The sequence below is a fragment of the Xiphophorus maculatus genome, chromosome 4 (genome assembly GCF_002775205.1).
Source record: "Xiphophorus maculatus strain JP 163 A chromosome 4, X_maculatus-5.0-male, whole genome shotgun sequence".
Classification (NCBI taxonomy): Eukaryota; Metazoa; Chordata; class Actinopteri; order Cyprinodontiformes; family Poeciliidae; genus Xiphophorus; species Xiphophorus maculatus.
This window is the reverse complement of record NC_036446.1, coordinates 6,573,148-6,596,340: the sequence shown is the minus strand read 5'-3', so window position 1 is coordinate 6,596,340 and position 23,193 is coordinate 6,573,148. Positions and strand designations below refer to the sequence as shown.

The 23,193-nt window shown below is 37.6% G+C and overlaps 1 protein-coding gene across 4 annotated transcripts in view; it reads left to right on the top strand.

Annotated features, from left to right (window-relative positions):
* The window catches only part of shf (Src homology 2 domain containing F), a 103,109-nt gene that overhangs the window by 68,120 nt on the left and 11,796 nt on the right, over nt 1–23,193 (top strand). Inside the window, exons 3-4 of one of the 4 annotated variants that reach the window (XM_005805541.2) lie at nt 2,001–2,219; nt 14,418–14,561. In XM_005805541.2, the coding sequence (XP_005805598.1) occupies nt 2,001–2,219; nt 14,418–14,561 (363 nt within the window). Of the gene's footprint in view, nt 1–2,000; nt 2,220–2,993; nt 3,096–14,414; nt 14,562–23,193 lie in introns of all 4 variants that reach the window. The other 3 variants (XM_005805540.2, XM_023332265.1, XM_023332266.1) reach the window with 3 other exon arrangements.

The following is a 23,193-nucleotide window of genomic DNA, read 5'->3' as shown; positions in this document are numbered from 1 at the left end:
GGGGGTGGGCATGCATCTTAGTTTTAGTTTGATGTGGTTAAGTAGATTTACAACGTGAATAAAAAAGGAAAGTATAGACTCAAGGTTGAATCATGATCTTGCTATTACTTTCATTATTTACACGAAAAAAGTTATTTTTAGGTGTTTTTGAAAAGCAGCTTTCCGTCTTTGAGGTGTCTGAGATAAGCACATCTGCTGCATGAAAGTAAATATCTCAGACAGTTCAGCAGCCCACACATCCTTTCAGGGAACTGTATCTTTTTGATAATTTTACACATTTGCAGATTAAAAAACGGGCATTACAAGAGGGATAACTACAGAAAAGACGGAGAACTGGAAACTGATTCATGTTTTGAAAATCTAGGTTTAAAACATTATTGTCTGAAGATTACAAAAAAAACGAAAAAGCTGTTATGAGCACGTTTTCGCACAACCCTCATGGTAGATAAAAATCTCCTCATGTTGACATAGCAGCTATTTTTGTGTCTATTTTTTCTCTTGCCCTCAAATTTCAGCCTCTCTCTAAATCTCTGATTTGGCACAAATTGATCCCTCAGAGAGGTTGCTCTGGAAAGTGCTGGGCCAAAATTAAAAATGTTTTTCATTTTCCAGTGGAGAGGTGGAATTATTATGAGAGACTTTTTGGCATTTTTTTTTCTTTTGCTTGTACATAGCATGTTGCAGAGATTATTTTGCCTTAAACATTTTCACAGTTTTTCTCATAAAACCACAAACTTCAATTGTTGGGTTTTTACATTTAAACACAGCAGTGTGCCATGCATTTGCATTTTAAACCAAATTAAATTACCTACGTTGAAATATTGCCCTCACAGTATTTTTATTCTGTTCTTTTTTTATGTTTTATGTTCTATCTGTGTGGGTCTTGAACATACATTTTTAAATCTTCCCTCAAATTCTTGTTTTAAACCTTGGATTATGATTGTATCTAAATGTTCCCCCTCCAGTTCATAGTGAACATTTAGTATTGTAGTCCTCCTAGAAGGCGAACTTTGTCTGCAGCTTCAAATCTTGTGAAGCCTCTACCACGTTTTCTTTTATGATTACCCTATATTTTGCTCCGTATTTGCATTCCTACTTTCTTTTCAAAAAGCACCCCACAGCATGATGCTGCCAACATAATGTTTCAACAAGGGTAATAGTCAAATGTTTTACTTTTTTCATCTGACCAGATAACCTTCTTCTAAATATTTATTATTATAATTATTATAATTATTCAGATCTTATCATTTTGTTTCAGAACCCAAACTTGCTTCAAACTTCTCCATGCATATCTTCTTAAAGCAGCTGGTTTCACTGGAGTTTATTTAGGTATTTGCTGACAGAGATAGGATAAAATGTTTAAAGTTTACTGTTTGAGAATTGCAGTAAAGAGTGGCATAATTTATTTCAAGACTTTCATAAACATCTCTACGTGGGGGTGGTAATAAAACTGGAGGGAGCTGTATGTTTAGAGTATATTTAAGTGCACCTGAGAGTATTAGAACCTCCTGCAATAGATATTGCAATAACTGGAAAAGCTATGTTATGTTTTGACTGTAGTTTGACTAACAAGAAGGTATTGTCACATTGAGTTATTTTAGCATAATTATTTATTTAACTTTTTTTATGTCTCATTTTTAACCATTCTATAGCAAGTAAAAAAAAACAGCTGAAAAGCAATAAACAAAACCAAATTTAAAAAGAAAAAAGAACATTAGATGAACAATTTTTAGATACCTGTCAATGGCAAGAACACCAAGTGTTGACTGAAAAAAAGTGCAAGTGAAACCATAAGCTTATTTTACTGTCACTTTTTTATAGATACAGCATATTTTTGTTTGGTTCTGAAGCAGCTTGCTCATTGTCACTTTGTCCTCTTCCGTCCATTCATCTTTTCTTATTTGGAGTTATAGTATATGCATTGAAACTTGCTACCTTTATCTTGAAACTTTTTTAAAGGAAACTTCTCAGTAATTATGGATCTTTTCTTCTGACTGCAGAGATCAGATCTGGCAGTCGAGGCTCTAAGGATGGATCTGTCAGGCAGCTGCCCCTTTATGACACGCCATATGAGCCAACGGAAAACGGCGGCGACTCCGACCCCGAGCGCTTACGCTGCCCCAGGGAGAGCCGACTCCCCCAGGATGACGAGCGACCCCCGGAAGAGTACGACCAACCGTGGGAGTGGAAGAAGGAGAGGATTTCCAAAGCCTTTGCAGGTATAAGCCTGAACTTTACTGTTCCCAGTCATGGTGAATATTAAACAGTAGGTGCAGTTGAAACTGGCTGTGGTGTACTTCTGTGAATAGAGGGATGCATGTGCTCCTCTGGTTCTAACTTAAACTTCAGCTCAGTTCCAAATTCTGTTCTGTTTCTTGAGCAATGTTGCATTTCCTTTCTGAGCTTTAGACTGTACCTCGTACAGTTAATCTCTGTTTAGTTTTGCAGACTTTTCTTTATAGATATGTCAAATGTATGACTCATTAATTCTCTTTTGCTTTACTAACTTGACTTTTGCTTTTCTAGCTCCAACCAATTTTGTGATGGGCTTCTGCCAGGTTTTGATGGTTCTGATGGTGCTGCTGCTGCTTTAGCCTTTTAGTTTATACTTCTTTTATGTTTTTTTTCTTTCCTGCTAGATTCATTTTGCAGGTGTCCGGGCTAATGTTTGCTGTTTTGATCCATCGCCTTCCATTTCAAAATGAGTTGATACCTAAGCTGCTCAGGGAGGGGGCTGGTCGGTTTGCAGATGCATGTAGGTGCAGGTAGTGACTGTAGCCTGAGAGCTTGAGCATGGCTAACACAGCCATAACATCAAACAGGGCTGTTCCTTTAAAGACTGTGCCTTTGGAAGACATATATATATATATACTTCAAATTACAAAAAACTATTGAACTCGAGTTAGAGAAAAAAATCTGCTACCTTGAATATTTTTCTATCACCCATTTTCTCTTTATACGTATTTTTTTTCTTTTTTTTTATTCTTGAACAGCTCTGCTTTGTTATGACTGCATTAGCTACGAGGGCTCTGTAAGTGGAACTGGATCAGATCCCCCTGGAAGAAAGGACTCCACTTCTTCTAAATCCCTCACAGGTACCACTGGAAATGGACTGAGAAGTGTCTTTCTTTCTGTTTATAAAGTATGATCTTTTTAGACACTAATGCCTTGGGGATCCTTAAGGTCTTACTAGGATTGCTGTTAAGTCTGCCCATCAAAAGCCTTCTTTGTAGAAGGTTAATTAGTCGAGTTTTCATCCCTATTTGGGTCTAAAGTGCCATTTTATCAAAATCGACCCACAATAATCAATGATGTAAAATGTGGCCTAATTCGAATGACATTATCAGGATGCTGCATGGGGTTTGAAGTGGACTCAAAAAGGCAAATGATTGGAAAAAATCCTTCAAATTAGCCCTTTATAGACACAAGTGTAGCGAGTGCAATTAACATTTGCTGGTGCTCAGAAGAAGAGGTGGTGGGGTGATGGGTGTTCAGGCTGAAACTCTTCTGCAGCTACAAGAGCGCAGCTGAAAGAAAACAATAAACACTGCATTAGAGAAACACTGACATGCTCTACGGCACTTTAACTGTAGCGCTGCAGGTACAGAAAACGCGGCATATTGTTTCCTTTCTACAGTTGACTGGCTGCACAAGCTCATAATGATAATTCAGAATACACAGAAACAACATGTATCCATTCTGGCTGTTATGTTTAAAGATACCACAAAAAACACACTTTTAACATCTTTTAAAGTGTAATTTACAAATAGAAAAAAACTATTCTAATTTGTTAAATTGTTGTGTCAAGCAGTTTAGTTTAAAAATATCTGGATTTTCTCTATGTAATGCGAAAATTATTCGTTAAATTTATATTTCAGACTTGGAAGTGTTTGAAGACACTGACGTGACTTAATCATTAATCAAGAAATACTTTATTTTGACAACTACTAATTACTTAAACACTCTCTTCAAGAATATGCAAATTAGCTGTAGTGTTTTTGTAATTTTCCATCATTGTGCTCAAGTCATTCACTGCTTGAAAGATTGGGTGACATACTTACCATGCATCACAACAAACCATATTTATTATTAAAACCAAATCCTTCAGACATTCTCACTTGCACCTGGTCAGGGTGGCTCAATGAGCCTGCATGTGTCATCAGTATTTCCATATTTGCAACATAATTCTGAAATAATTTCTCATCATCATGTTTAACCTCATGTTTTAAAGGTTAATTAGACCAGGAAGAAGTTATAAAAGCCTTTCTGGAGTAGTGTACTTTTCTTTCTCATCCCCTAATGATCAGGAAAACATGTACGGAAATTCTATGGACAATATGTTTTTGTCCGTAGAAGAAAACATAAAAAACATACTGTCACTATGTCATAATATGTTTGAATTCTACTTAAGTTTGATAAACAAGCTAGAATGAAATGGTCAAAATAAGACAGGTTGAAGATTAGGAGAAACAAGTGTTTAAAATACAAACTTGTTTTTCAAAAAATGTCTCCACTTTGAGGTTTCACCTATTGTTGGACATTTGCTTAGTTGGGAACACTTATTGTCATATTTGTGGTTTCAGGTATATGTCAGACTTCAAAAATGATATGTTTAAAATTGGAAAATTTATAGGACGTGCAACTTTGTTAGACATTCAGACCCTAACACCAGATTTTGTTATATATTTGGTTTTGTATATTTTGCAGTACAGAAAAACGATGTTTAAATTTGGCATGGCCACATCATTTCATGGAGAATTAATCAAGAATACTGATAATAATTTTGATTGTGAAATAGTGATTAAGCAATAATAAAAATTTGCATCAGATTATTGGTACATGTATGACTATTTAGTTTCAAAGAAGCCGGTAACAATAGCAATAAACTTTCCTTTGGCTCTTCCAGCTTGGACCCCTAAATAGAGATGTTACCTCTGATAACTGTCTAAAATCACTGAGATAGTTCACTGACAATTTACTTGGTAACCATAAGACCAATAGAAGGGTTGTGTTTTAATAGGCATCTACTTTTAGTGTGTGTAGTCTCATGTGACAATAGGGAGCTTGCAAAGTTATGAATCTCATTTGAAGAGGAAGAAGAATAGGCTGAGGGGAGTGTTTAGCACATGATGAGAGTACCAGTCTGTAACAGCTACATTACATAAAGATCTTATCACTTGTGAACCGTCTCAGCCCGAAAACACAGCAAAACATCATAATATTTTGAAAAATCTTAGTTGGTTTGAAGATTTTAGAAAACAGATGACAAAAGATTTTCTTATTTTCCTGTAAGTAGTTCTGACCTGAAAAAATTGCCATGTAACCATCTATTCATTTGTCATACTTCAAAGTTTTCCTTAACTTTTGTTTGCTTCTTTGATGTCCTCACATTGCTCTGTTTCTGCCTGAGATTAAAAGTTAATCCCTTACCTTCTCCCCCTCAATATTTTTCTGTCAAGCGGTACTCAGACGAGATTGTTTAGGGTTCTGTTCACCAACACATTCCTGTTTCAGCTGTCCGCTTAGAAACAGTACCCCCTGTTTGGATGATGATTTATTTAGTTCCTCTGGAATTTCAGATGGTTGGCTTGGAATGAAAGACATTGGTAGTTAAGTTGTGTCTTTAAAGAGGAATGCAGGTCTGCTTTGATCATTGCACTGGTTCATACAGAGGTCCTGCAGTCAGACAAAAAAGAAAATGAGTTTGAAAAACAGGCAGGTAACTTAGACACAAGCTTTGCCAAACAAACTTGTTTGCTTTCTCAGGTGTCAGCATAGACCAGCCTTGGATCTAGACATCAAGAGGCTTACCCAAACGCTCCTAACTTTTGAGGTGTAAGCTGGTGTGTGTCTGATCTCTGCAACCTTCCTAACTCTTAACATCATAGTCTTCTGACACTTGCATTTTCATTTCAGGGATCTGAAATAATACAGGTATAGAAATTTCTAAGCTGCACCATTCTTTCAACTGGTTTCTGTTAGTAGAAGTGCACATAAACCCTTCAAATTTTACATACATATGCTGTAATCTAGTTTAGATGTACTATATTAAAATGACAGGTCCTATGGCAGAAATATCAGTGCATCAAAAGTCAGGAAGAATTTTCAAAAAAATTCCAGAGAAATTCTTTCCATTAACAACTTTGCTTTGCTCTTTAGAGGAAAGCATTGAAGTATTTAACCCACATTTGCTTAATTTGCAGAAAGCCACATACTATTGCTCTTACAACTCTATAATTGTTAGGTACTTGCACTTACTTGCCTCAACATTGGGACTTAATCAATGCCAAAAAAAATATTGGATCAAAGAAAAGTATGGCAGTCTTCAACATGGTTTTTTTCATGATTTTTATGCATTTTTTCTCTCCAATTTGGCTGCAAAAAAGTTATATTTTTTAGGTTGATATGCAGAGAATACTTGAACTGTGACAGATCTCAGATTCATCAGTGCATCAATCACTTTATAACTGTGTGGGAGCTTGATTGTAGTTGGGTAGTGTAATGCCCATTATCATTTCTTGAGTAGGATGGCCACTGCCGCTGTGATTAGACGTCCTCCAGATCACTAGAGCCATCTTCCATTGATTTTTATCTGGTTTCTGGCGACCCTTTTTTCTTGATTTCCTGGTCTTTTGGTTTTCATAGAAATATTTTAATATTTTGTGTATACTATTAGACATTTTTGGAGGGGCTTTTGTAACTAGAAGTTTTCAACAATGATTAAAACAATAACATCCTGACTATACTTTATGCTAAAGGTTCACCAATGAGTATTTGGTGGTCAGTACCCAATCTCAAAATTAAATCAATTATTATTATTTTAGAGTAAAGACAAAATAATTAGTGTCTTAGTTATTAGTAATATTAGCTAGTATTATAAAAACAGCAGTACCCATGGTTATTTTTAATATTTCCAAATCCAGCATAGTCCATGATAAAGATTTAAAACTCACTCAAGACCACCTGAATGGTCTAGAGGCACATCTCGACTCGACCTTAAAAATAACTTCTTTTTAAACAACTACTTATATCGTATTTTATTTTAAACCTTTACTGAGTGGTAGCAAACTTTAAATCTTCTTTGCAAAGTAGTAGGCTCCACATCAACAGTGTGGTTGTCAGTGTGACTTTGCAATCCTTTTAGAAGAAAAAAGAAGGTATTGCTTTATTGCTGAGGTTAATAGATTTGATTTGTTTACATGCTTTATAATCGGCAACTCTTGTTCTGCTCCCCACTTATCTCCACTACAGTGAAGTTGCAGTGTCTGCAGCAGTTGGGTGAAAACATTATCGGGTTGCAGTATAGTGTCTAATTCAAGCATTTCTGTTGGCAGATGGCCTGTTTCAAGTCGAGTCTAACTATAGCTTTATGTAATTTTATGGAGCTGGAAGGGAAACTTTCTTTAGTAATATGTCTGTTGTTGGTGAAGCCCTTCATGACTTTACTCTGTCAGTGATTAATGTTCAGCCCTCTTGTTTCAGACGCGTGCGAACATTTACAGTTTATATGTTAATAAATTTGATGAAAACAAAAGCTTCTTTGAAAAAATAGTGGTGATTAATCAACATTTGCAGCCTTAAAATCACTTTTGAAGTTGGGTGTGAAACAACAAACCCCTACCTACAGGCTGCCTCTATGGTATAACACAGTAGCACAATCACTTTCAGAGACTATTTATCTTTATCAGCAGTAGAAGAAGAGAAGCAGAGTAATGCACCATGCGGCAGCCCTTCTTTCGCACCTTTCACTCGCATACTCGCCTCTTCACGACACTTGGTCTGCTGTTATTATTCACTACTGGACTATCTCCTGACAGGTATGCAATGGAATGTAAATTTCCTGCCTTGTTAGGGTGTTGGGAGGTGTGTACTTGGAGTTTGGTTAATCACTCATCCTCACTCTTCTGCCTCTGAAAACACGCACTCGCCACAACCCCTTCCTGCCTTCCTCCTGGCAGCTCCGAGGGTGATGGATGAGTCTGGAGGTGAAGTGTATGGATACCCAGCAGAATTTCACCATCTACACTAATGCTCCAAACTTTGGTATCACAATATAATCCCAGAAGAAAACTAATATATGTTATTTAAAAAAAACAATCCATTTTACAGTCAACAAAAATTTATTTATTAACCTTTTCAATGGAATAAATTGCAAAAATAGGATAAAATCTCATTCAATTCCTCAGAGAGCTTCACAAATTGGCTCTAGTGAGGAGTGGGAGGTTCTGATGTCCATCTGTCTAAGAGGACAAATATCTGAAAGTGTGTAAACAATGACTCAGTGGTCCTCAACTGGCAGCTGCACTAAATTTGATCTGCCAAACTGGGGTTGCACTGATACATTTTTTTCACATCCAAAACCGAAATAGATATTTGAGGTTTAGAAATGACCGATTCGATAGGAAAAAAATAGTGATGAATTAACTTTAGTGTTTCTTTTTTAAACACAGAAATAAATGTAAGGAATTATAAATTTATTTAATAACGCTGCACCAGTACAGTACACTTAAATACAACAGTAGCTTCACAATCTTGGTCAAACATGTAAAATCAACATAATTTTAATTTATCCATTTAATGCAATTAGGATCATAACAGCTAATGCAAAATAAATAATAAAGAAATTGAAACTGACAAACGTAATAGGTTGGCTACCTTGGTCAAACATGTAAAATACAAACTGCAAGAAATCTTCTTTCAAATGGCTCAGAAAGCGCAATTAGGAATTATAAATATAAGGTAAATTAAATATCAAAGCATAACATTGCTCAGTGCACAAAACATAGAATTATACTGAATAGATCTGCCCTCATAGATCAGGCACATTGTCACCCAACCTATAATTCTTTTCAATATCAGGAAAGATACAGATAATACACTTAAATCAGGACACCTCTAACAAAACTATTAAGAAGAAGATTCATATCAGGCTGGACAGGAGAAAGGAAAGAGTAAGATGGGCAGAAAAGCTCAGATATTGGATGATGGAAGAATGGAAAATGGGCCCAGTCCCAGTACGAGTTCTTTGTATGCAACAGAAGAACATATGTTAGAGTCAAAACAAATGCAAGGACTCTAAAAACAGGGGATTTGACTTTATAGGATTATTTGAAACAATGTCTTAACTTCTTAACTTAAAATTTCTTCTGATTACTGATGAACACGTTCATCCTTTACATTAAAATCTATTCTGTTAATTCACAATCTTTTAGTGTATTTTTCGTGTAAATCAAGTTGTTTAAAAAGAAATGGGCAAGTCAGACAAAGAAAGGGTCTCCTTGTATCTCTTGGCTTGTGTGTTTTAGCCGTAGCTATGTAGTGTCAGCCACCCACAGATGTGGACACAGTGCCTTGGGAAATCTGACCCTCAAAATAACAGAAGTAGGACTGAACACTGATACCTCATCTGGCTGTCCAGGGTCCTTTACATTTTCCTGCAGGAGATCACAGGTCTTGGAAAAATAATTTTTACTGTTTTTTAGTGAACCTTTACGAGATTAACGACCCAGAATTCTGAAACCTTGAGTTTAATGTTCTAAAATAAATAATTGATTCAGTTACAATTCTGCTTCAAATCATTTCAGCAGAGGTGCAGCCAGCTGTTATAGTGGCTGCTGTGGATCTGTTTCTGTTTGCCTGCTCCGACAGCGGTGTCTGTCAAAGCGCAGCCCTGGCTTCTCCTTGCGGCTTGTGCTGCAACACCCTGCTGATAACCTTGCTGACAGCCCTCTTTCATGAGCCTCAAATGTGTCCTGCCGTCTTCAGACCGCTGCCACTGGTCTTATCTTCACTCACACACATTGGCCACACACAACAAAACTGCAACCATCCCTCATGGAGCACAGAAGCAGGCAAGGCTTCGCCAGCTTGACCCACATGGAGGCTCTGGCTGGCCAGCTGTCAGTAACCCATCTTTTGTCTTCTCTATACGGAAGATTGGGGGGTAAAAGCTTTGCTGTCCATTCATCTCTATCACCTATTTGCCTGTGCCTTTTTCTTTTTAATACAAACACACCATCTTTCAAAATAGATCTACTCTGTGAAAAAGAGTGGGACCGTATAATGTGACGGATGTGGTGTGCAGAGAATTATGAGGTGGCATTTCAGTTTCCCCGGAGCATTACACTGTTGTTATCTGTAATAATTTAGGTGCAGATGGGAAAAACACGTTTTCAGGAGAGCCGGGTTTTGTTTGCAGAGCTACCCTGCTCATAGTGTGCGGCATAAACATTACCATCTTCCAGCTTGTTGTGAATATGCATGTAATTAGCCAACTAAATTAAGCAGAACTAGATTGAATGACATTGGTGGAAACAAGCAGAGTAGATGATTTATGGTGCTGAACTATTTAGACTGATGGAGTGCCATGAACTAATGAAAGGCTCTGGTAAACAAATACTTAGCATTAAAAATAGCTTGTCTTCTGAAAGAAAAAGAGAGAAAGTAGCAAATATTAAAAATCATAATTTTAACTATGCTGAACATTATAAATAAACAAGCGAGACACATACAGCGTCCCATAGATTTCACGAGGCGAATATTTAATGTGCTGCCAATTTTGTGCTTTCAGTTTGAATGACAGGTGCTTTGTTGATTCAGAATCAATAATCTGCTTTGGCCCTTTTGTCTATAGAAAGAGTTATTTACTAATGTGGATCAGGGATTATGTAGATGAGAACGAGGCATATCGATCACAATGCAACCAGATTAGATGGCGAGGTAGACACAAAGCTTTTATGCCACTTTTGGAGGCACTCATTTTAATTTTTATTATTTATTCGTATTTCACAGAGGAAAACTGACGGTAAAAACCCTCCAAACTCCATAAGGGTAGCTCTAAAGATGTGCCCAGACAGCATTAATGGGTTGTGCTACCCAAGCAGTATCTAAAGTTCCTCACAAAGAGAAAACTATTTATGACTCTTGTGTTTTGTTGCATTGTGTCGTATTATACCCACATGCTGAAGACTGTTTTGGGGGGTATTTTATGTTATAGACAAACTCAATGTGGAATTGTGACGTGGAAAGTAATGCATGTTTGTTTTGTTTTTCTTACGAATAAAAACCTGAAAAGTGTGCCTTGGATACTTCACTACAAATCTTTGCCTTCAGAAATTACCCAATTACTAGAGTCAGTGTTTGTGTGAGGTTTCCCAAGGAACATATATCCAATAGTTCAATTCAGTCCATTATCTAAAAATAAAAGAGAGTATGGAACATATTAAATTTGCCAAGGAGAGCATTAAGCAGCCAAGAGGTCAGGAGCTGCAGAGATCCACAGCTCAGGTGTGAAAATTTGTTGACAAGGCATTTATTTGTGTTGCACACCACAATTCTGTCCATGATCGAAGAGCAGGAAGAAAGCAATTATGTCCTTGTGAACGCTGCAGTAATACATGTACAACAAGTGAAGGCCTTGAGACTTTCAATACTACATAATATATAAAAGGTGAGTTGATCTGATTTTTATTTAAATGGAAAAAATTGCATTAAATCAATTTCATTAATTCTCATAGTACCAAATGCAATTATTCAGCTGTGCAAACAATCGAGTCTTGGCTACTTTCGCCCACAGCATCTCCTCATCCCCACAGTGAGGCTGCAGAGTTCAGGCAGCCTTCGGCTCCCCAAACAATTACACGCTAATCTGCAATGTGAAATGAGAATTGGGCTTTTAATCTCATAGCAAGAGAGTCCCCTACTTCACCACAAAATAGAGAAAGTCTTATTAGGTCTGGAGTTTCTGACCTTCTACTGCCATTGCACCACCACCCCATACATTTCCCACCAGTATAGACAGCAAAAGATCTTTTCCTCCAGCAACCTATTGGTAGATTTTCCCCACGACACCACCAGCATATCTATTTAATTGCTTGTCAGATTGAATATTCTCCAGTTTTCCCCCTCCCCTGCAATATCAGCTTGTAGATATTGCTTTTCATTATAATACTCAGGATAACAACACTGGGGTATTTTCTTGCAGAGGAGAAAGCACACAAATCTATAACATCATGTTTGTGCTTGTACTGAAAACCAACCAGTGTACCAAATCATATTAAATGTTCAGGTAGACAATAAGGTCTACTTGAACACAAGTGATGTACAGTAAATCTGTCACATTGATCTTTCACATTGTTTTTGCACCAGGGGTTCTCTATTTTATTTTTTTTTTAGAAACACCACCTTTGTAGATACCAGGTACCTATATCTTGTCATTTTAAAGCCAAAGTACTTGGAACTTATTTAGTTTGATGTTATTTGATGGAAAAAATAAAAAGGAGCAAAAATACTAACCAATACAGTATTGGTTAAAGAATGAAATCTTTCACACAAAAACACACTCGGTACTATATCACATTTTTGTAAATATGTCTAAAAGCAGAGTTGTAGTAATAGTTTTTATTTCTAATAGTTGTTAGCCTGGTCATTGAGCATATCAGTTAACAAATCACACTGGTTTTACAACTTGAAACTGGAACATTTTGTGTTGGATCTGCTGTCAATGCTCAGTCATCGATGTAACATCAAACGTAAACTGAAGGCAGAAAAAGCAGCAACCATCCTTCTTGGCTCTCTCTTCATTACTTCAGTTTTTACTAAGAGTTTTTTACTGCACTTCTTCAAGAAGAATTATTATTACCTCTACATCTCAGTTAATTTGTTCTTGTTTACTTTGCTAATTTATTTTGAACACTAATGACAGACCAGCAGTATTGGAACAATGGGATTAGACCTCTAGCCAGGGTGCCATCTCACACCTTCCTAATTTATTGAAAATACTTTAATTATTTTACATTTGACTCTGGGAGATGGTCCAAAGGAGGGATGGTTGGATGAATGGTGTAATGTGGGAGTTGCTTAATAGACTTTGTTTTTATGGCGTAACATATACAGCTTTAGCTCACCCTCCAGCATCACCTTCCTTCACATTTAACACTAACAGAATACACAATTTGAACCCTTAGTAAGAAAGATTACAATGTAGTTTTGGATACGCTAAAGATTTTCACTACTTGAGTGTTGCAACTTTTAGACCACAGATAAAATGCCCAGTGCTCCACTGCTACACAATTAGTGCTACTCAAATGGCAACAATTGGCCTAATAACATTTCTGCATCATGAGCTGTTGGACTGACAAAAGTGTGAACTAGTTTGTGATTAATTCAACTTTTAAATATTTGATTAGTGGCACTGATTACTAAATGTGTCCCATATTGTGAGTTTCTTTAAATATATACATAAAAAAGTGACACAGTTAAAATTAACTTTTTCTCTGTACTGCGCAACACTGATATTTACACCCCACCCTTTATTTTGATAAACTCATGCTTCCAAAATGGAGTATCAATGGCAATATTTGATCTTTTATAAAATATACTTTATCTTCTCATGTTGAGAGCCACCAAAAATACATGTTAAGAGAGGCAACCGTGTAATAGATTAAATAACCTAACCAGGAGCAAAGAATTTGCTACTGGAATATGTGTGTATTTATTAGTCTTACCTTCTGACACAGACATCCTTTGATGAAAGAAAACAAAAATCTTCTCCAGCATCTCATTTATTCCTTATTTTCAGCCATTTAACAAGTGGCCTTACGTTGGAAACAGATGGGCTACCATGAGAGTGCTCGATTTATCCTGCTAATGCTTTGTCCAGACATGAGGCATACATTATCTTGGGGGCAAAAGCCTGTGTAGTGCCCAGTGCATGGATGGATTAGTGTGTGGTGCCGGACAGTGATAGATATTATCTACACTGCTCTTTATCTTAATAGGGAGGCCTAAATTCAGAATAATAACACAATGTCTGCTGCTATCATCCATGTCTTGCACTTTTAACCCAAATTCATTGTATTGCATGTTCTCTAGAATATTGAGCTGCCTTTTATCCTACATTATAAAATAGACCTTGAAGACTATCTTTAACTCACGCTAAAATGGTATTCGTAATGGCTCTCATGGATTATCTTTTAAAAAACAGGAGATTTAGAGAATGAAGAGTGGGCGTTATATACCAACCTTTCAGTAGTAAGTTGGCTCTAGCATAAAGTCAGTTTAGTTATTTCTCTGAGTTGGGATGTAACAGAAGGACACCAAGATCCATTTTTGTGTCTTCAAGCTGAGTAACAATATCATTCGTTCTTACCTAGATCTAATCTTACTTTCTTTCCGGTCCTGCTGCATTCTTACCTTTTCTAGTCCACAGGTGCTGCTGATTCTTTAATCATACTTTAGACCTGTTCTCTTCCACACGCCTCCACCTTCTGCTCGTCTGCAGTATTTCTAACTTACTTCTTGTATCTTTTTTCTTTTTCCTCACTTTTCTTCTGTCATTACTTCCCTTTCTTTACCTTTTGTTGCTGTTCTCTTTTTCCCCCCTCCATCTCTCTCTCCTGTGGCGACACTTGCAGTAGAGATTAAAGTGATCAAGGACCTACCATGGCCGCCTCCTGTTGGCCAACTCAACACCAGCCCTCCCCTGGCGGAGGAGCTCGAGTCTCCTTCCCAGACAGCTCAGCCGTCGCCCGGACCGACGAGCTGTGACCAGCACCACCATGGTGGGTGTTGGTGTCCAGCACATTTCCCATTAATTGCCATCAGCCTTCTGTGTATCCATTATTCCATTCATCTGTACACTCATTTATTTAGTTTAGGAAGTAATTAGGTGGCACATAATATATTTTTCATTTGTTTTTTTATTTGTTTGTTTTTTTTTTTACTCAGGCTGCTGACAGATCACACTGTGTTGTTTTTTTGTTTTTTTAATCAAATATCAAATTTGATTTCTCTCAGCCATAGCGGTAACTCAGAACGACATCATTGCATCACTATAAATGTGTCAGTAAAACACCTCTGTTTCATCCTCAATATGAGTGAGGACCCACTATTTAACTTCACAAATTGCACTCTTTTAACAAAATTCAATCATCTTAATTTAATTACACTGAGCAATTAGCAGTGTTTAAAAGGCAGTTGTTTCTTTCCACTTTTGTCACTTGTTTGGTCATGATGAGGGATTGCTGCAAAATTTAACATTCATTATTTGGGTCGTCTTCCTCAGACTGATACTTTTTTTGAATAAATGCAATTGAATTTGATTCTCTTTTTTTATTTTGTATTAGATTGTGTTTTGGATATCAATTAGACTTTTTCACTCGTAAAGTTCCTTTATATTGCATTTATGTGAATTGGTGCTTTGTAAGTAGACCAAACTGGAACCTGGATTAAATTCAAATCCCAATAATTTATTTATTCTACCTGATAATACCAAGACAGTGATGAAATTTCAAACTTTGGGATAGGTTGTATCAAAATAAATAGTGAAAAGGAACAGTGATCAGATTTTGTTACACTGCTAATTCAAAATTTTTGTTAATGTTGAACTCAGTTGTTTCCTACTTTTTATTGTGTTGAAATTTGCAGGCCAATGGAAAACCAACTTTAAAAGTGGTTCTCACATTTTGATTTGTAGTCTTCATGAGTTCCAGGCAAAAGCGATTCTTTCCTCTGGCCCAGTTCCTAGTTGGTCCTGAGAAAGCACAATTTTTTTTTATTATTTTTTTTTTTTTTTTACTGCTCCAGGGGGTCGAGAAAGCACAATTTTTATGTTGCTGCTGCAAGAGCTTGGCTATGGAATACACCAAAGAACTGGTACTAAACAAGCATTACCATTAGAACCAGTTTGTTAGGAATGCCTCCCCACGAACAACTTTAATCTTCTATTTAATTTCTGAACTATGGGGAGAAATGACAAAAATTGTCAAGCATGTGTAACTTAAAAAAAAAGGTTGTTAATGAGGGAGAGTAACATTTCCCTGCTAATGGTGACTTACTGAAAGAGTTTCAGATGCACTGAATAATTTGGCTTTAGGTATTAGCGCTGTAATGATTGCACTTTTCCATCTGGATTACATGTGGCAGAAAATCACTAACTGCTGGGCAGGTTTTAAGATGAAGTCTCATTAGTTTTAATTGTGCTGAACTGCCGTCTCCATGCGTAATTGGCTTTCGTTGTGACCCCCATTTCCTCTTGTCAACATACTCATAACCGTCCCAGATGTCCCCCTGACCTGCTGTTCTATACAAGTGGATGACTAAAGGTAAAAAATAAAAACAGACTCCTCCACGGCAATTTTACTTGTTGACTTATTCATCATCATAATGGACACAGTTGACAAGTACGTCACCTATTTTTAAGAGACAGGCAGTAGTTGATATTGGGAGCCCCTGCACAGGGGCTTTAACTGCTTTAATTATCCAGGGGAAAGAAGGATATGTTTTTGAACTAATGCCAGGAATGGGATTTTCCCCAAGCAGAGTGGGAAAGCTCAGAGTGGGGCCATGAAAAAGGACACCACTGTGTGCTATAGGCGAGGACAGGGCGAGGAGCTGATTTATGCCCACAGATCCATGGGAAACGCTCCAGTTCCCCGAGTGATGTGAGGGAGTTTTAGAATCCTGTCCTGTAAAGTGATCCCCTCTCCATCCCAGAAAGTGTGGCCCCACTCTACATCTTTCAGGTCAAAGGTCCATGTGTCAGAAACACAGGGGATTGAAAGCTTCAACTGCTGTAGTGAATATATTTACAATGGGCTCCATTGACCTTAGATTGCTGGTAGATCTTAATTTCCACACCAGAACATTAGACATCCATTAAACATAGAGTTGCTTAAATTCTATGGACAGGCTTAAGTAACGTGAAGATTCTCTGTGTGTTCACAATTGTAGGACATGTCTATTCATAAGGATCTTTACCCAATTCTAAGGTGCTTTACACACAACAAAAGATGGAAGCCAAAACCAATTAGGCATTTTTGAAAGAAGTGTTTTGATATTTTAATGCAAAGTTCCTAGTTCTCTGTCTCAGTCTCAGTCAGGAAGTGAACAATTTGTTTTCCTATTATCTGAGCTTGTCCCTGAATGTAGGGCTAGGATGTCCTCACTTGAGGGTATGGAGTCTCAGAACCAGGGACAGGGTGGAGCATTAAGGATGTTGTGTAAATCAAGAGCATCATCAGTTGATGAGCATCAATTACCTCTTTTAACACATGTAGGAGACATAATGCCAACAGAGCAGAATTTTGTCAGAAGCATCAAATGTCGTGTATTTATTGACTCATTTTTTTAAAAAGCTTTGGTTATTGAAGGCTTTAAAGGTTAGCAGGAGAATTTTAATTTACATTAATTAAGGAATGGAAAGCCAGTAAATATACTATTTGATATATTAACTTAGGCAGGATTGGATAGGAAAATGTGGTGAGTTATGTTTGTAGCAGAGTTTATTAAGGAGATTGATGGGCAAAACATGGAAAGTACTGTTCTAGTGATTGGGTCAGGAAGTGATAAATGCATGGATCAATGTGTTCGTAAAAGAAAATAAGCATAAAAGGTGGAGGAAAAGTGGTGAGGTGAAAGCAGGTGCTTTTGGAGATGTAGCCCATGAGGTAGCTACTGAAGATGACTTCAAGGTTGTAGTTATGTGAGAAATGGGTTAGCATAGACTTCAAGTGAATAAGGCAGAAGTTGAGATCACGTTTAGTTGCAGATTTTCACAAATTTGTTAATGTCAAAATTTTTGTAGTTTAACCAGAGTATGTTCGTATGTCCGCTTCGTATGTCTTTGAAGCAGTCAGTGAAAAAAAGACTTGCCTGTGAAGGTCATGGATTTAAATGAGATGCAGATCAATGGAAGCAGAGTTTAAGATGTGAGCAATAGGGACATATGGCATTATCAAAAAGAGAGGACCAAACAAAAAACGTTGGGGAACACCGTTAAACAGAGATGTCATGGACTATAGTCTATTAGACAGACATAATCTGAACTGGGAAAGAGCCGAGCCGGTGATGCAAGTGGTACGTTTGTTAGTTTCAAAGGTTGTCGTAGGGACAACGAGAACGAGGATGCTGAGGAATTCAGTAAGAAAAAGGAAGTTGATGATTTGGTGATTTTTAGCAAGTGCTGTTATCTCTGGGTTTTAGATGGTAAAAGAAGATTGAAGATAAGCTAAAGACAATGGAGGCAAGGTTATTTGAGGACAGGGTTGACGACAATGGTTTGAGTCAGTCAGTGACAGACACATTACTGAATGAGGAGTAAAATGCTTTCAAAATTTATAAATGCCATTTTATAATCACTTTGTTCTAACTGAGATAAGCAGAAGAACAATGTATTACAAGTCAGCATTGTCAGTTCAGCCTCATTATCTAGACTGAAATGCAGATTGCCACAGCAGATATTAAATCTACATATAAATTAGGACATACAGTATTTGTTTGAGTATAAAAAGGAGCTAGTCTACTTTGTTTTTGATGAAATAATTATCCACACTTTGAAGAGTTTCTCTTTCTTTGCTTCTTTTGTCTTAGATGTCTTTTTAAAAGTATTTGAAGGATACACAGGTTTTGTTTAAAATGTATAAACTAGCTTGACATTTAGAGACTCGTTCTTTTGTCTGGGAAAACTTAATTAGAGCTTTCTTTTGAAACCTTCAGGAAAGAAGAACAGATTTTTTTTTACCACAGATTTAACATATCGATCAGAGCTCTTGAACTGTATTATTACATTTTATCAAATTAGTCAGTTTTTTCAGCACCTACTACCTTATTATTATAAAATTAAACAGTGGTTATTTTCACATTCTTTCTTGCTAAATGAAAAAAATTTGGATAATCTTTTTTTGCGTCTGGAAAATTCCGATGAGTTGGAGACCTGTGAATTAAATTCCACACATCCAGTCTATAAAACGTAATTTTCACCTTTCAATGAAGCCATAGGTGATACATGTCGTCCCTCAGAGTAGTCATCCTTTTTGATAGGAGTATCATTAGCAAATGAGAATTAATTAGCTGGCTTAATTAAATAAATTTGCTCGGCAGTGTGTGCAGCTGGGGATGAGGTGTCATTGCTTGGAATCAGCTCTAATCAGTGTTACTTTATCTTTCATTTGGCTATCAAACAAAATGATCAATTCCTTGTTTCATGTAACAGTGCTATGCAAAAGTATCTATTACTAGATTTTTTTCTACATTTTGCCATTAATTTCAAAGTATTTTATTGTGTTTTTATGTGACAGACCTTGACAGCATGGTACATAATTATAAGTTGTAAACAAAACAACTGTCAACAGATTTCAGAGCCTCCATTTGCTGATCTTATTTAAATCTGATAGGCTATTTCTCTTTAGGATTTGCATGTTCTAAAGCTGAGTAGCACAATGCCTAGAAAATTCATAAAACTGTTATGGAGATATGGCTTGTAACGACTGTGCATTTTTCAGATTTTTAATTCTTCAACAAATGCCTGATATTTGGAATATATAATGAAATGAAATATTGCATCCAATAAGTAAGTCCTTTCTGATTGTGACACAATTGCAGTTACTGTGATGTTTATATCATATTGTGCATCTCTAATATAGAGAAGTTTTTGCCCTTATTTCTTTTCAGAACTCTTGCAGCCTGTTGCAAGAGTTTTTCTTCCAGGATTGCCATCTGTGTTGTTCCATCAATTTTTCCAGCAACTCTGACCAACTTTCCTGGCTTGCTGATGAAAGAATCTCCACAGCATCATGTGGTTTAAAGTGTTATATTTTGGTCTGATCTAATTAGAACATATCCTTCTTCGTGTTTAATGTGTCGCTTATATATGCCTTGTGGGAAACTGCCTACAAGATTATTAATAGCTTTCTTTCTACAGCGACTTTCTTTTTGCTTCACTCTTCCACGGAACTCACGTTCTTGGAGACTAGTAGTTGTTCTCTCAACAGAGTTTCTCACATGAGCTGTTGACCTTTGTAATTTCTCTAGTTACAAAGGTAACTTTAGAGATTTTTTTTTTTTTTTTTAGAAAACCATGTTTCATTTTTTGTTCTCAAAATTCTGCACCATTTCATGTGGGCTTATGACATAAAATACCAATTTTGTTGGAAAGTAAAATGTAGAACGGTTCAAGAAGTTTGACTCCTTTTGCAAGGCTCTTCACTTATGTATCTAGTCTGTTTTAGCTGGGGAGTCCTGCTGTGGGACACATTCTCATTGTTCTTGTGGAAAAAATTCTATTATGCTGAGCTTTGCTTTGCTCTGTTGGGTAATATTGCTGTGCAGATTCCATCACTGAAATAGTCTTTTGACATTTATGTTTGTGTCCAAATAAATCAATTTGTTGCTGCTCACCAATCCCCTCTGCATTGTGTATATGTGTTTTTGTGTGTTTGGGTTTGTGTTTCTTTGTGGGATTCTCTGAAGGGAGATGCGTGTTTGAAGGGGACAGGCCTTCCAGCCATCAGTCACCATCTAACTGACAGCTCAATCTGATACACAGATTCCATTTGCTGCACTTTACAAGCAGCAGGTCTGATAACAATCCCAGATACCCTAACACATTTCACTATATGTCTTAGTGTGTTTATGGGATGATGCGTGTGCATGCGAGCCGGGGTGTGCATGTCTTCATGCACCCCCGCTGCCCCGCTCTTAAGGCTGCCTCCGAGGGCTTTTGTTCACCGGTGAGCCAATCCCCCTGTCAGTCTCCTGTCGGTCATGTCTCGGACGTTGCTCTCCAGAGAAAGAAAAGGGAGTTGGTCTCCCTCGCTCCTGCTTGTATTCGACCTCAAAACATAATTCTTCAATCGTCTGAAGCTGCCCTAGGTGAGATGGCTGGCAAAAGAAGCAGACACGAGTCCATTCACACTTGAGCAAATATAATGATCGCTTTTGTTTCGTTTAGAGTCCCTTCAGAATAATGCTTTCTTCTGGAAGTATGTAGGCTCATACTTCCAGAGGGGATTCAGTGCTGACATGTAAGGTTGATTGGACAAATTCCATAGAGATCAGGCACTCAGCCTTTAATACAACTGGAGTAAAAGACCAAAGTTTAACCAAGGTCAAAAGGAAACTGTTTGTTACAATTTGGTAAGAAGTAGCATAGTGTTTGTAGAACAGAGGAAATGTGAAGAATTGAGGTTAATTAGAGTTGCAATGCAGAGATGGACTATGTCATAATACCGAGATAACCATATTCTTCTTCACTGAGCTAGTAAAGTTCAATGAACTTTACTAGTTCAGTGAACTTTACTAGCCTATAATGGTTTTCATTTCCTCTCTTTAGACCAACACTCTGAAGATAAAAGAGTAAGAGCTCCTTTTTTACAGTCCATTTTCCTCTTTCTGTCACAAGCAAGTGTTAGGAGCAAACAGGGCAAGAGTTTCTGAGTGTTTGCCAGAGGGTGTTAGATGCAGAGATCAAAAGGGAGGGTGACGGGAAGCAGCAGAGGAAGAGGTAGTACCGGACATATGCAAACAGGAAGAACAAAATTGAAAGCGAAGGAGTGAGAGCAATTGGCTGCATCTTCATGTTGCGATCTGTCAGCACTGACAGGGGCTGAGTGGAGCAAACATGCATCTCCTGTGTCCCCTCGGTCAGTTTCCATGGAAACGCTATTTCTCACCCGAACACATAAACTGCATTCTCATCTAACTTTCTTTATGTTTTCAAGCAGTCAGCCCGGGCTGTATGATGGAAGGGGATAACTCTTTTCGTATTTACTTAGATGCAACAGGGGCCATCATTTGACTGCCTGCAGTTGAAGCATCAGACTGGAGAAAATTGGAGCTGCAGCTCATACTCCTCCATGGGTCCGAGGTTAGACCCACAATTTACCCAGCTGTCATGCAGCGGTACAATTTGGCTCTTGTTGTAAGACTCAGATGTAGCCCTGTAACGAACAGAAGTGCAGAGGCCAAGATAACAATCAGTCATTTGGAATAATCATTTCCATGAGTTTATGTTTGGGGAGATGCATCAGTGAGCTTAAGGCCAACGAGTTCAGTCTGGGGTTTAGTGCTGAGGTCAAGGGGGGCCCCTGGTGGTTGAACGTGAGGTAACAGCTGTCTTCCTCAGCAGCCTGACAAGACAGTGGTGATATTCATGTGATAGTGTAAATAACAGCAATAATAAAGAAAATGTATCTTTATGTCAACTTGTTCATAACCTATTTAAAACAGAATTAAATAGATGTGTAAATTCTGAATAACCCTGAAAACTGCTTTTAAGTGTCTAATTTTCACTTTTTTTTTACATGTGTCACTTTTTAACCCTAATCCTGACCAACTCAGTTGTTCTCCTAGGCTTGCTAAAAATGATACAATGTCTGATTATTAAATTTATTTTATTGCCATCCCTTTAGGTCAGTGTAGACCTTAGAGTTGGACCGATCCGCAAACTGCCATGCAAGCCAATCCTCTCTAAGTGGACTGTAGAGTCTAGACTGATGTAGGGCTGTCTCCATCGATGTGCTGTTAAGATCTCACTGCTTGTCTGTCTGAACGTCAGCGCTATGTTCCGACAGGATAATGAAAACACAAAATGCAAGACTGACCATGAGTGACTAAGAGCAACAAAATCAGACATTGTCAAGTTTTCACTACATTAACCATCTCCATCCAAACCTGAGTGCCTTCAGCCTCAGCCTGAATGCCTTGTGCCAACAGTCCCCACCTGACGCCGGTTGTGTGTCTGACGCTAGCAGCCTCCTTTCTCTTATTGCTTGGGAAGCGTGTCAGTGGCTGCAAACAGTTTAGTTTCCCCAAACCTTGGGGTGTTTTGACATCAATTATAGTGATGGATGACCGGGGAAAAGCAGCTGAATCCCTCCCACACACAGACACAGCTTGACCACCTCTCATGATCACCACTCCAGCCTTTGGTGCCCAGTGTTTCAGGGAACCTTCAGCCGTATCTTCTTTTTTTTTCTATCTGTAAATGTTATTTTTTCTTCCGTCCGCTTCAGTGAACAAACCTGCATGCCTTTCTCTCTTCCATGAGTTGATTTGGCTGAGAAAACACCCGGTATATACTCTGGCAGTGATGTAATGAGAGCAGGTCACCTCAAGCCCCCATCTGCCATCAAACAGTTCCCTGTGGCCTAGCCAGGGGAGCGCTTCATGCCTGGAGCTGACCGTGGGAGTTTGATAAGCCAGTTTAATATTTAACTTGTGGAACTTGCATGTGTGTATTGCTGTTTACTCATATGAACTCTTCAGATTTGCTTGTTTGCACATTTACATCTACTAAAGCAGCAACTGCTCACAAATACTGTATTAGGTGTAGAGGTATTCATGGACACATGGAGTTGTTTAAATGTTTTGAAGGAAGTTTGTATGTGTTTTTTCTCTCTCTCTCTCAGTGGAATG